General features: G+C 44.6%; 1 protein-coding gene across 3 annotated transcripts; it reads left to right on the forward strand.

Annotated features, from left to right (window-relative positions):
• The first annotated feature begins 1,311 nt into the window (after window positions 1-1,311).
• khk (ketohexokinase) lies at window positions 1,312-10,007 on the forward strand. 3 transcript variants are annotated; one of them, XM_072688935.1, is made up of 9 exons: window positions 1,312-1,544; window positions 1,768-1,884; window positions 3,341-3,475; window positions 3,952-4,086; window positions 7,253-7,325; window positions 7,873-8,019; window positions 8,120-8,208; window positions 8,813-8,970; window positions 9,531-10,007. In XM_072688935.1, exons 1-9 carry the CDS (start codon window positions 1,447-1,449, stop codon window positions 9,617-9,619), a joined length of 1,041 nt encoding a protein of 346 aa, XP_072545036.1. In that variant the 5' UTR covers window positions 1,312-1,446; the 3' UTR covers window positions 9,620-10,007. The 3 variants fall into 3 exon arrangements, with proteins under 3 accessions (XP_072545036.1, XP_072545038.1, XP_072545037.1); XM_072688937.1 differs by lacking the exon at window positions 3,952-4,086; XM_072688936.1 differs by lacking the exon at window positions 3,341-3,475.
• The last annotated feature ends 1,474 nt before the right edge of the window (window positions 10,008-11,481 follow it).

The raw sequence follows: 11,481 nt of genomic DNA on the forward strand, positions 1-11,481 counted from the left end.
TTCACCAGCTTCTCCAGCTTCACCAGCTTCATCAGCTTCACCAGCTTCTCCAGCTTCACCAGCTTCTCCAGCTTTACCAGCTTCATCAGCTTCACCAGCTTCACCAGCTTCTCCAGCTTCACCAGCTTCATCAGCTTCACCAGCTTCTCCAGCTTCTCCAGCTTCATCAGCTTCACCAGCTTCTCCAGCTTCACCAGCTTCAGCAGCTTCTCCAGCTTCTCCAGCTTCACCAGCTTCAGCAGCTTCAGCAGCTTCACCAGCTTCAGCAGCTGGCCAGGCTGGATCCTTCAGCAGCTTCTCCAGCTTCTCCAGCTTCTCCAGCTTCACCAGCTTCTCCAGCTTCACCAGTTTCTCCAGCTTCACCAGCTTCACCAGCTTCACCAGCTTCAGCAGCTGGCCAGGCTGGATCCTTCAGCAGGGAGCCTCGGTTTAATAAGCCTGATCTCTCGGTCCTCTTTAGATGTATTAAATCAGAAGTGCTTTATGTCTCAAAATATTATTTATACCTTGATATTTTTGATGTTCCCTGGAACAATAATATAAACGTAGCTGAGAAAAGGCAAATTTAGCAGCCGCCCAATCAGGGCGAAGAGGAGAGGTTGCCATAGCAACAACAACAACAACAACAATAATTCGGGGCTAAAGCTAAAACAGATTAGCATCGCGCTAACCATACACGTAATTAAAGTAATTAATGTAATTAAAGTAATTAATGTAATTAATGTAGAGGAATACATCTGAACTCCAGCTGTTCCGCTCGCCAGAGCCCCAACCCGATGAGAAGGCTGGGGTTTAAGGCTTGATGGAGAGAGTGTGATTGTTTAGCTTAGCTTAGCTTAGCTTAGCTTAGCTTAGCTTAGCTTAGCTTACACTAGCGTAGCAGCGCGGCTCCGTTGTCATGGTTACAGTCAGCCGCCTTTTCTACTGAAACGCTGAACTACTGAACCGAGGCTCACATTATCCTTTATTATACAGTTTTATAACATAACATATAACACAAAGCAGCAGTTATTTCATTCATTCCGAAATAAACACTGTTTCACATAAACAATTACATTAAAATAATAAATAACAAACAATAAATATACATATTGTATATGGATTTAAAACACTAGCATTAGAATACAAAATAAACCTAAATGAACGGTCTGTTGGGATTGGGGTGTGTCCAGTGATGTCCTGGAGGAAGGCCAGTGTTCCCAGTTCCCCTCCAGCTTCCAGTGGAATCTCAGTGTGTTCAGAGCTGTGGCTGCACCAGCGCGCCGCCTGCCGGCCGCCTCCGGATCTGCACTAACAGCCGTGAGACGGTCGTGTGAGCTCGGTAAAGATCGGCAGCCGAAGCGGACATGTTCCTGACAGCACTCCACCAGCCCGGGCTGAAACAGCAGAACCTGGCTGCTCTCACCCTTCACCCCGGGTCCACAGTCCAGCAGCACAGCCCGCAGCATGCAGCAGACGGACAGAAAGATCCTGTGCATCGGCCTGGTGTGTCTGGACATCATTAACGTGGTGGATAAATACCCGGAAGAAGACACAGACAGCAGGTTTGCTGCAGGTTTAGACAGTAAACGGATCTTATTGCTTTTAATGCACAGATTCACATTATTATAAAAGTGAACCGGATCAGAGGTGCAGGCTGCAGCGGGGAGCTCGTGCAGCAGGCCGGGTTCCATTGACATTGAATTCAGCCTGTAGAGAAACTCACTGTGTTAATGTGTGTGTGTGTGTGTGTGTGTGTGGGGGGGGGGGGGGGGGGGGGGCTGGTAGGTGTTTATCGCAGCGATGGCAGAGGGGTGGAAATGCATCCAACTCCTGCACCATCCTCTCCCTGCTAGGGGCGCCCTGTGCCTTCATGGGCTCTTTAGCTCCTGGACCTGTAGCTGAGTAAGTATCATCTAAATCCCCCATTACTAATGTGTACATACATATATATATATACACTATATGTCCAAATATTTGTGGACACCCATTCTAGTGAATGCATTCAGCTACTTTAAGCTGCATCCCATTGCTGATGCAGACGTGCAAATGCACACACAGCTTGTCTAGTCCCTGTAGAGTAGAGGTACTGCCAATAGAATAGGACTCTCTGGAGCAGATCAGCATCATGACCCTATTGGCTCCATGCTGCCTAATGCCAGGCGTGGGCTAGAGGGGTATAATAAAGCCCCCCAGCATTGAGGAGCTGTGGAGCAGTGGAAGAGCTGTGTTCTCTGGAATGATGGTGGAGGAGCTCCATCCAGTACTTTTGGGATGAGTTGGGGATGATGAGGTGGGGTGGTGATCAATCATCCAACATCCTGACCTCACCAACACTCTGAATTCAATCAAATCCCCACAGCAATGCTCCTCCTCCAGAATCTAGTGGAAAGTGTTCTTCTCTGGACAGTAGAGACAGTTACTCCAACAGAAGCAGGATCAGCTCTTTTAATATTCTTGATTTCAGAAGAAACAACAAAACAGCAGGTGTCCCAATACTTCTGTCCATGTAGTGTATATACAGGGTGAATTGCTCTAATGTGGGACACCTTTATTTACTGTAGGTCTTTTTTAAATAAATAAAAGTCAATAAAACTATGGCTGTGATGACCGGTGGAGCAATCAGGAAACACCCCCACTGCAAAGCAAATTGTCCCATATTAGGTTAATTCAGCATATATATATATATATATATATATATATATATATATTTATATATATTTATTCTTTTTTACTTTATCTCCATATATTTCATTATTTCATGTTGTATTGTTGTTACTCTCCAGCACAGCAGCTTTACAGGAGAAGGTCATTTTGGAGCATTTCTATTGGTCCATTCATCTGTATGAAAAGTGACTGTATGAAAACTAGCTTTGATGATGAATAAATCTGCATAAATGTCTGAATAACACAGACAAATCTGACCATAATTATAAAATTAGCAGTAAATAACCGGTAGGCATGTACAGATGTACCATATGATGATCTGGGTGGCTGTAGTAGGCTGGGTGATCTGGCTGGCTGATGTAAACTAAAGACCAGTCCAGTCAGTCTATGTCCAGCTGTAAGTTTGCAGGTCTAACCCTAACTCCAATGCTCTGGTTCTGGTTCTCTGAGTTCCAGGTTAATCTTGTGTTTGATTGACTGTTGCTTTAGTAAGTGTTAGGGTCGAGTCCACTGGACTTTGGTCATCCGTCCTGTTTTCTTTGCAGCTCAGCTCGATGCCAGCTGTACAGATCCTCAGTTGACTCTCTGCAGCAGTGTGTGTGTGTGTCTGTGTCTGTGTCTGTGTGTGTGTGTGTGTGTGTGTGTGTGTGTGTGTGTGTGTGTGTGTGTGTTACTCACTCCTTTATTTCTTCAGCTTCGTCCTGAATGACTTTAAACTGTACAAGATTGACATCTCTCTCCTCCTGGAGCACGCCCACTGCTCCTTTCCAGCATCTGTAGTTATCAGCAATCAAACCACAGGCAGTCGCACCATCCTGCACATGAACAGGTTTGTGTGTGTGTGTGTGTGTGGTAGATGTGTGTGTGTGTGTTTGTTTGCGTTTGTGTATTTGCACATTGTCCCTGTCAGATCAAAAACCTGACACTGTGGAAGACACACCGAAAGCTACTTGAGTACTAACAGCACCCTCTTGTGGACAAGCTTTCTAAATGTGTGTGTGTGTGTGTGTGTGTGTGTGTGTGTATTTCCTCATCCTCATCATACAGTGATGTCTCAGAAAGTCAAAACACATCACTGCTGCTCATGCTGCTCTTCCCAGCCTGAGCACTAGGTGGCGATGTGCTCACTAACTGCTCCTGCTGGTGCATGTTTGGTTTACAGGTGCATTCACAGGTTCACTGTAGCAGGCGGCCGTTCCTCGCCCTCTCTCTCTCTCTTTCTCTCTCTCGCCCACCCGTGGTTCACCCCTGACTATCCTCCAGTCTGAACAGTGGGCCGTGTGCTCTCTCTCTTTGCTGTGCTAGCTACATCATGGGGGACTTTGTCCGGCGTAGGGTGGACGTTTCGGGTGTTGCGTGGCAGCAATGGGGCGAGACGCCGTGTGCTTGCTGTGTGGTGTGTCCCAGTGCCGGGACACGCACTGTCGTTCTCTCAGACACGTAAGACCGGACCGCCGGGTCTCCGAAATCATAATCAGATCCAATGTGTGGTGACCAGTCCACTGCAGTGACCTCAAACGCTTTAAATACCAGCAGTAAGGTCATAATTACCTTCAATCAGTAGGCTAAATGGGTGGGGCTAAACTCCTGTAGACTGAATGGGAGGGGCTAAACTATGATAGACTGAATGGGAGGGGCTAAACTACAATAGACTGAATGGGAGGGGCTAAAGTATTTTAGGCTGAATGGGTGGGGCCAAAGGATTGTAGGCTGAACAGGAGGGGCTAAACTATGATAGACTCAATGGGAGGGGGTAAACTTTTGTAGGCTGAATGGGAGGGGCTAAACTGCTATAGACTAAATGGTGGGGCTAAATGTTTTTAGACTGAATGGGTGGGGCTGGACTGCTGAATGCTTAATGGGCGGGGCTAAACCTCAGGCTAAATGGATGGGGCTAAACAGTTGTAGGCTGAATATGAGGGACTAAACCGCTATATGCATCTGTAGGAGGGACTAGTTCGCTGAAGGCTGACTGGGTGGGGCTAGACTGCTGTAGGTTGAATGGGTGGGGCTAAACCGCTGTAGACTGAATAGGTGAGGCTAAACGGTTGTAGACTGAATGGGAGGGGTTAAATATTTTGTAGACTGAATGGGTGGGGCTAAACCGCTGTAGGTTGAATGGGTGGGGCTAAACCGCTATAGACTGAATAGGTGAGGCTAAACGGTTGTAGACTGAATGGGAGGGGTTAAATATTTTGTAGACTGAATGGGTGGGGCTAAACCGCTGTAGGTTGAATGGGTGGGGCTAAAGCTCTATAACAGAAGTCTGTTCTGCACCTTGAATCCAGTCTCCAGTCCTGGATGTTGTTGCGGGAACAGCGCAGCTAACGGGACAGTTCATGTCATGGTCAGGCAGTGACAAACCTATCAGGGAATACAAAGTCCAGGACTGGACACTGGACTCAAGGTCCAGATTTGAAGGCCTCTGCTCTGTGGGCTGGATTAGAGGCTTTAGATGATCCTGCCCAAAGCAAAGCTAACGTCTCTCTGCAGTGGTTCTGACTGATTCTGTTCTGAAGTAGATCTCATTAACAGATCATGGCTTCCTGACCCACAGTGACCCTGCATGCTAATAATATACTAATATAATAATTAGTTGCATGTGCTCATAATTGAACCACAAATTACATTTTCACAGTAATTCTAAATACAATTAGTGAGTTATTATAGAGGACGTGTGTGATAATTAAAATGGTCTGTTGTGTCGTCAGACACATGCAGGTAGGCCTAATATCACTTTTCACTGATTATTAAGTTATTAAAGTTATTAAGTTATTAAAGCTCATATAGACTCACACTGTTCTGTATGTGGACAGCGGGTAGATATGTGTTACAGTTAAAGGGCCGGTACAGTTCAGTTTACTTCCCCTTTACTAAAACCTAATTCACACAGCCTGGTTTCTGGTACTGCACCTTTAGTACTGTAGGGTTGATATATGCAAATGAGCTGTGATCTGATTGGCTATCCTACATTATTCAAAAAGCAGTCCGGGCTTGTCTTGTTGATGTCACTGTGAATGGGCAGAGTTTAAGCACTGTAGGCTTAATAGGCAGATTATGTAAATGCATGTTTTTGGGATGTTGGGGTCTGTCTGTAATTTAAAGGGCCCGTATTCTACCTTTGTAGTTGTTTTTTTTAAGTTACCATGTGTTTGTGTGGTAATTAATCATAATTAATCAGAATAACTTTCTATGACCATTTTCCATTTATCAGGCTGTTTATGTTGCTGCGTCATTAAGACCGATCTATGTAGATGAGCTCCGCTCTGATTGGCCGCCCTGCATCGTGCTTCATTGTAAAAGCAGTCCAGGCTGAATCGCCTTAAAGTGAATGGGCGGAGCTACACTGCTACATTTTTGTCATTTTTATAATGTTGGGGTGTTTCTGTAAATAAAAGGGTCCCTATATATACATATATATATATATATATATATATATATATATATATATATATATATATATATATATATATATATATATATATTTATTTATATATACACACACGCACACGTGTGTACATGTATGTAGAGCTGGGCAATATGATGATGATGATGATATTTTATCTTTATCTTATTATTATATATTATTATTATTATATAAAATTATTATCTTTTTATGCTATTGTGATAAATTATGTTATGGTGATACAGTAAGCTTCTCTGATCATATGGAGGAGACTGTTAGTGTTAATAAACACTGATCAGCTGCAGGGTTCATTACTAACAGTGTGATTAGACTGAAGGGTTCATTAGATGAAGAGCAGCAGATGTTGAGTAGAAATCACTGGATTCAGTACAGGAGAGGATCTGAACAGCAGTTTATAAGAATCTGATACTGATGTGTTTAGTCTGTGATTACATGTATCGTGATAAATATTGTGTCTTTAAGTCTTTAAATATCGTGATATAGTGTTTTTACCATATCACCCAGCCCTATGTGTATGTTTGGGTAGCTTGCCTGTACTGATCAATGTAAATGAGCTCAGCAGAAACACTGTTTATAGGTTTAGGGCTGCAGGCTCAATAGGTAGATTCAGGTGGATAGGTAGATTCTGCTTAGTTTCCATTTATGGACTGTGTTGAGGATTACCAGTTTGAGATGAATGAGTATGTGGAGTAGAGTAACGTGGGATCAGAGGGATGTTGTTCATCTTATAGGTTGTGTCTGATTTCAGAGGTTTAGTGAAAGCTTTAGTCTCTTGCAGTATGTTGCTCTGGGTTGTGAGGTCTCCTGGCTGACTGTTAATCAGAAACCGATATTCAGAGTCCAGTATCAGCTTCTGTTCCGCTCTGATTGGTTCAGTGCAGGGAAGCAGCTGACCGCTCTGTTCTGTAGGAGATTAGCAGCGAGCCGTGTGAAGCTGACGCCAGAATTAGGATCTCTCCTCTTCACTCTGCAATAAAGTTATAAACCATATCATTTATAGCTCACACTACACTCCTGCTACACACTGCTGTCACACATTATCAGACCCAGCACGAGCAGGCGTGACTGCTGAATGTGGAGTGTGTGTGTGTGTGTGTGTGTGTGTGTGTGAAAGTCTAATAGAGCAGAGTGAACAGGTCTTTGTTGTAATCTCTCTTATCTGCTTCTCCATCCAATCAGAAATCTGCCTGATGTGACTGAGAAAGATTTCTCAAAGTTGGACCTGAGCCAGTATAAATGGATTCACTGGGAGGTGAGATCAGACCCTGCACTTTAAACCCCTATCTTGTGCTTCCACTCACTGGCCACTTTATTAGAAACACCTACCTTGTGCTTCCACTCACTGGCCACTTTATTAGAAACACCTACCTTGTGCTTCCACTCACTGGCCACTTTATTAGAAACCCCTACCTTGTGCTTCCACTCACTGGCCACTTTATTAGAAACCCCTACCTTGTGCTTCCACTCACTGGCCACTTTATTAGAAACCCCTACCTTGTGCTTCCACTCACTGGCCACTTTATTAGAAACCCCTACCTTGTGCTTCCACTCACTGGCCACTTTATTAGAAACACCCACCTTGTGCCTCCACTCACTGGCCACTTTATTAGAAACACCTACCTTGTGCTTCCACTCACTGGCCACTTTATTAGAAACACTTACCTTGTGCTTCCTGTATATTATAATTGTCCCTTTGTGGGTTAAATATAATATAGTTATATATATAGTCATATATACTCATATATATATATATAGCAGAGCTGGTTGGCCATAGCTGATGGGCGTTTCTGCGTGTGTAGGGTCGTAACGCAGAGGATCAGGTGAAGATGATTGAGCAGGTGAGGGAATACAACAGCAAACAGGAGAAACACAACAAGATCACCATCTCCGTGGAGATTGAGAAGACCCGAGAGCCGCTCTATCAGCTGTTCCCTCACGGGGACGTGGTACGGCTTTCAGCTCGTTATTTACGGTCAGGTGGACGTTATTTCTGAAGGTCATTAACATCCTCAGTCTTCACAAACACACTCATTACTCTCTCTGCAGGTCTTCGTTAGCAAGGACGTGGCTGTACACTTTGGCTTCCAGTCGGCCCCCAGTGCTCTGAAGGGTCTTTACAGCCGGGTGAAGAAGGGGTGGGTCACACTCACAAACAAGAGAAAGAATAAAAACAGTGATGGCCACTTTATCAGAAACCCCTCCCTTGCTGATGTACAGTTACAGTAGTCTGTCTATAGATATGCAGTGTGTGTTAGCTGACCTCCATCAGGGGTCAGTTTCTGACCACAGAGGTGCTCTTGTCTGGAGAGTTTTGGGTGGTGCTGTAGGGGTTGCAGGTGTGCCTCCACTAACTGGTCACTTATTGGAAACACCTATATATTATAAATGTCCCTTTGTTGGTTAAATATAATATAGTTAAAGAAAATAGCAGAGCTGGTTAGCCGTAGCTGATGAGCGTATCTTCGTCTGTAGGGTTGTAATGCAGAGGATCAGGTGAAGACGAACTGGCCACTTTATTAGAAACACCTACCCTGGCCACTTTATTGAAAACACCTACCCTGTACCTGTAAATGTCTCTAATAAACTCTGTACATATATAGAAGTGGCCACTAGATGTCGCCAGTGCTCTGTAAGACCTGTATGGCGGACATCAGCACTGCCACCCTTACAGTTGGTGTTGTCTTTTTTTGCGTATATTGAGTTGAGTATATTTATGCAGGTTTGGTCTCAATCTTTCAGGGCTGTGCTGATCTGTGCCTGGGCAGAAAAAGGGGCAGATGCCCTGGGTCCTGATGGAGTTCTGGTCCACTCTGATGCTTTTCCACCGGAGAAACTCGTGGACACACTCGGCGCAGGGGACACTTTCAATGCCTCTGTCATCTACACCTTGGCAAGGGGTAATTTGTTCTACATGTGCACTGAGAACACCGCTCCTAATCCTAACCCCAACCCAAAACCTAAACCTAACCCATATTCCAGTCCTAAACCTCTGCACGTATATGAACAGCAATCAGCCATAACATTAAAACATTGAAGTGAAGAGCACTGATGATCTAGTTCCAGTGGCTCCTGTTAGTGGTGCGAGTGAACAGTCAGGTCTTGAAGGTGATGAAGGTGATGAAGCAGGAAGCGTAAGAATCTGAGACACTTTGACAAGAACCACACTGTGATGTTCTAGACAATGACTGGGTCAGAACATCTCCAGAACATCAGGCAGGTCTTGGGGTCCTGGGGTGTTCCTCCCGGTATGCAGTGGTCAGCACCTACCACAAGTCTCTCACTGATGCTCATGGAGGCTTATGGCTGATTGGTGTAGATGTATAAGTTAGTTCTAGATCTAGCTCTGTTTAAGCTACCAGTGTGTCTCCACTCTGAAGGCAGGCCACAGCAAGGAGAGATGAATGACGTGTCAGCTAAAGCTCGCTGCTTTCTCCTTTCTCCTTTCTCCTTTCCGCAGGGGGGACTCTACAGGAAGCGCTCACATTTGGTTGCCAGATTGCCGGCAAAAAGTGTGGCTTCCATGGATATGATGGGATTGTGCCGTGAACGTTGTTCAGAGGAGCAGGACGGTGATGCAGAGCAGATTTGCAATGGTCTGATGATGAGAGGAAGCACAGCTGCAGTACTGTGGAAGACCTGCATTCCAGAATCCTTACTCAGCTGGTGATCAGTAGCTGTAGTAATCAATGACAATGAGGAGAAGCCCTGTTTTATATAGAGAGAATGAAGAGACTGTGGGTGGACCAGCTGTTTTGGTGGTCATTGTGATTTGGAGCTTCTCTAACAGAGCCTTTATGATGCAGAGTAGTAATGTAATTACATTACAACCTAATTACATAGCGATTACCTTAGTGGTAGTGTAATTAACAGTGTAACTGTAATGTGAAGAAGAATGTGGTTTACATGAGCGAATAAACAACATTGTTAATTATCACACGCCTCTGACCTGCTGTTTAACCCCACCCATTCAGCCTACAGAAGTTTAGCCACACCCATTCAGCCTACAAAAGTTTAGCCACACCCATTCAGCCTACAGAAGTTTAGCCACACCTATTCAGCCTACAGAAGTTTAGCCACACCTATTCAGCCTACAGAAGTTTAGCCCCACCCATTCAGCCTACAGCAGTTTAGCCCCCCATTCCACCTATAGCAGTTTAGCCCCGCCCATTCAGCCTAAAGTAGTTTAGCCCCACCCATTCAGCCTACAGCAGTTTAGCCCCACCTATTCAGCCTACATCAGTTTAGCCCCACCCATTCAGCCTACAGCAGTTTAGCCCCACCTATTCAGCCTAAAGCAGTTTAGTCTCCCCTATTCAGTCTATAGCAGTTTAGCCCCACCTATTCATCTTACAGCAGTTTAGCCACACCCACTCATAAGAATAAGACATTTGCAGCCCAGACTGCTTATTCGTTGAGACACAGGGCAAAGCAGCCAATTAGAATGGAGCTTATTTACATATATATCAGCGTTAAAGGCCCAGTGCTTATTTATAAGGGCTAAAAATAGGTTGAAAACAGTAAACATGAATTATGACTGTATTTGAAAATAAATGGTTTAGGCCCCTTATCTGCTACGCATGTCTATGTTTGATCAGTCTTTAAGGTACAGTAACAGGGACTGTGCGTTTGGTTCTAAGGAATATAGAGAGATCCAACAGCAAGAAAGAAGCTAGGGTTCTAATCATTGATCACTCAAACAGCATGAAGGGCAAAATAGAAAAGTCAGGATATGAGCCTTAAATTACAGCTGCACCCCAGTGTGAAAGCAAATGGGTTTTTAGATGTTTTACTGTGTGTGTGTGTGTGTGTGTGTGTGTGTGTGTGTGACAGATAGTAATAGTGAGTACAGATAAAAGGTAAACAGGATACATGACATTATCCCACCCACACTCTGGACAGTAACACACCCATCAGAGTGCATCAGAGCTAACCCCTAATCCAGAGACCTGGACATCTCTCCAGCTCTGAAACTCGGTCCTTACTGAAAACACAGGAACTCATTCTCTAATCTGAAGATCAAAGCAGTGGATGAAAAATCAGACATGTCTTTTTTTTCTTCTGTAGAACATCAACAGGTCTCAGATCCGTTCCCCAGTGAGGAGAACGGTGTGTGACGTACAGGAACCTGGAAGATCTTCTGTCCTGCAGGTCCATCATTTCTACGCTTCATATTTCCACTGGGGTCCAGTGGTCCAGTTGGCGCAGTGAGATGTCCCCGTTTCTATGGTTACACTGATTTCCAAACCTATAGTTTCACTACATTTATTCCACCGTCACAAAAACACTAATGGCTACGCTACAGTCCTCTTCACTACATCTGAATTCATGGTTACACTGCAGTCATTTCCATGGAGACGCTACACCTGATACCCCCATTCCCATGTACATGCTACACTCATTGTAATGGT

The sequence above is a fragment of the Salminus brasiliensis genome, chromosome 10, assembly GCF_030463535.1.
Source record: "Salminus brasiliensis chromosome 10, fSalBra1.hap2, whole genome shotgun sequence".
NCBI lineage: Eukaryota > Metazoa > Chordata > Actinopteri > Characiformes > Bryconidae > Salminus > Salminus brasiliensis.

Coding starts and splice junctions, on each gene's coding strand:
- khk (XM_072688935.1), top strand. CDS start 1,447: ATGCAGCAGACGGACAGAAAGATCCTGTGCATCGGCCTGGTGTGTCTG. Junction 3,476..3,951: donor ACCATCCTGCACATGAACAG/GTTTGTGTGTGT, acceptor TTGCTGTGCTAG/CTACATCATGGGGGACTTTG. Junction 8,971..9,530: donor CATCTACACCTTGGCAAGGG/GTAATTTGTTCT, acceptor TCCTTTCCGCAG/GGGGGACTCTACAGGAAGCG.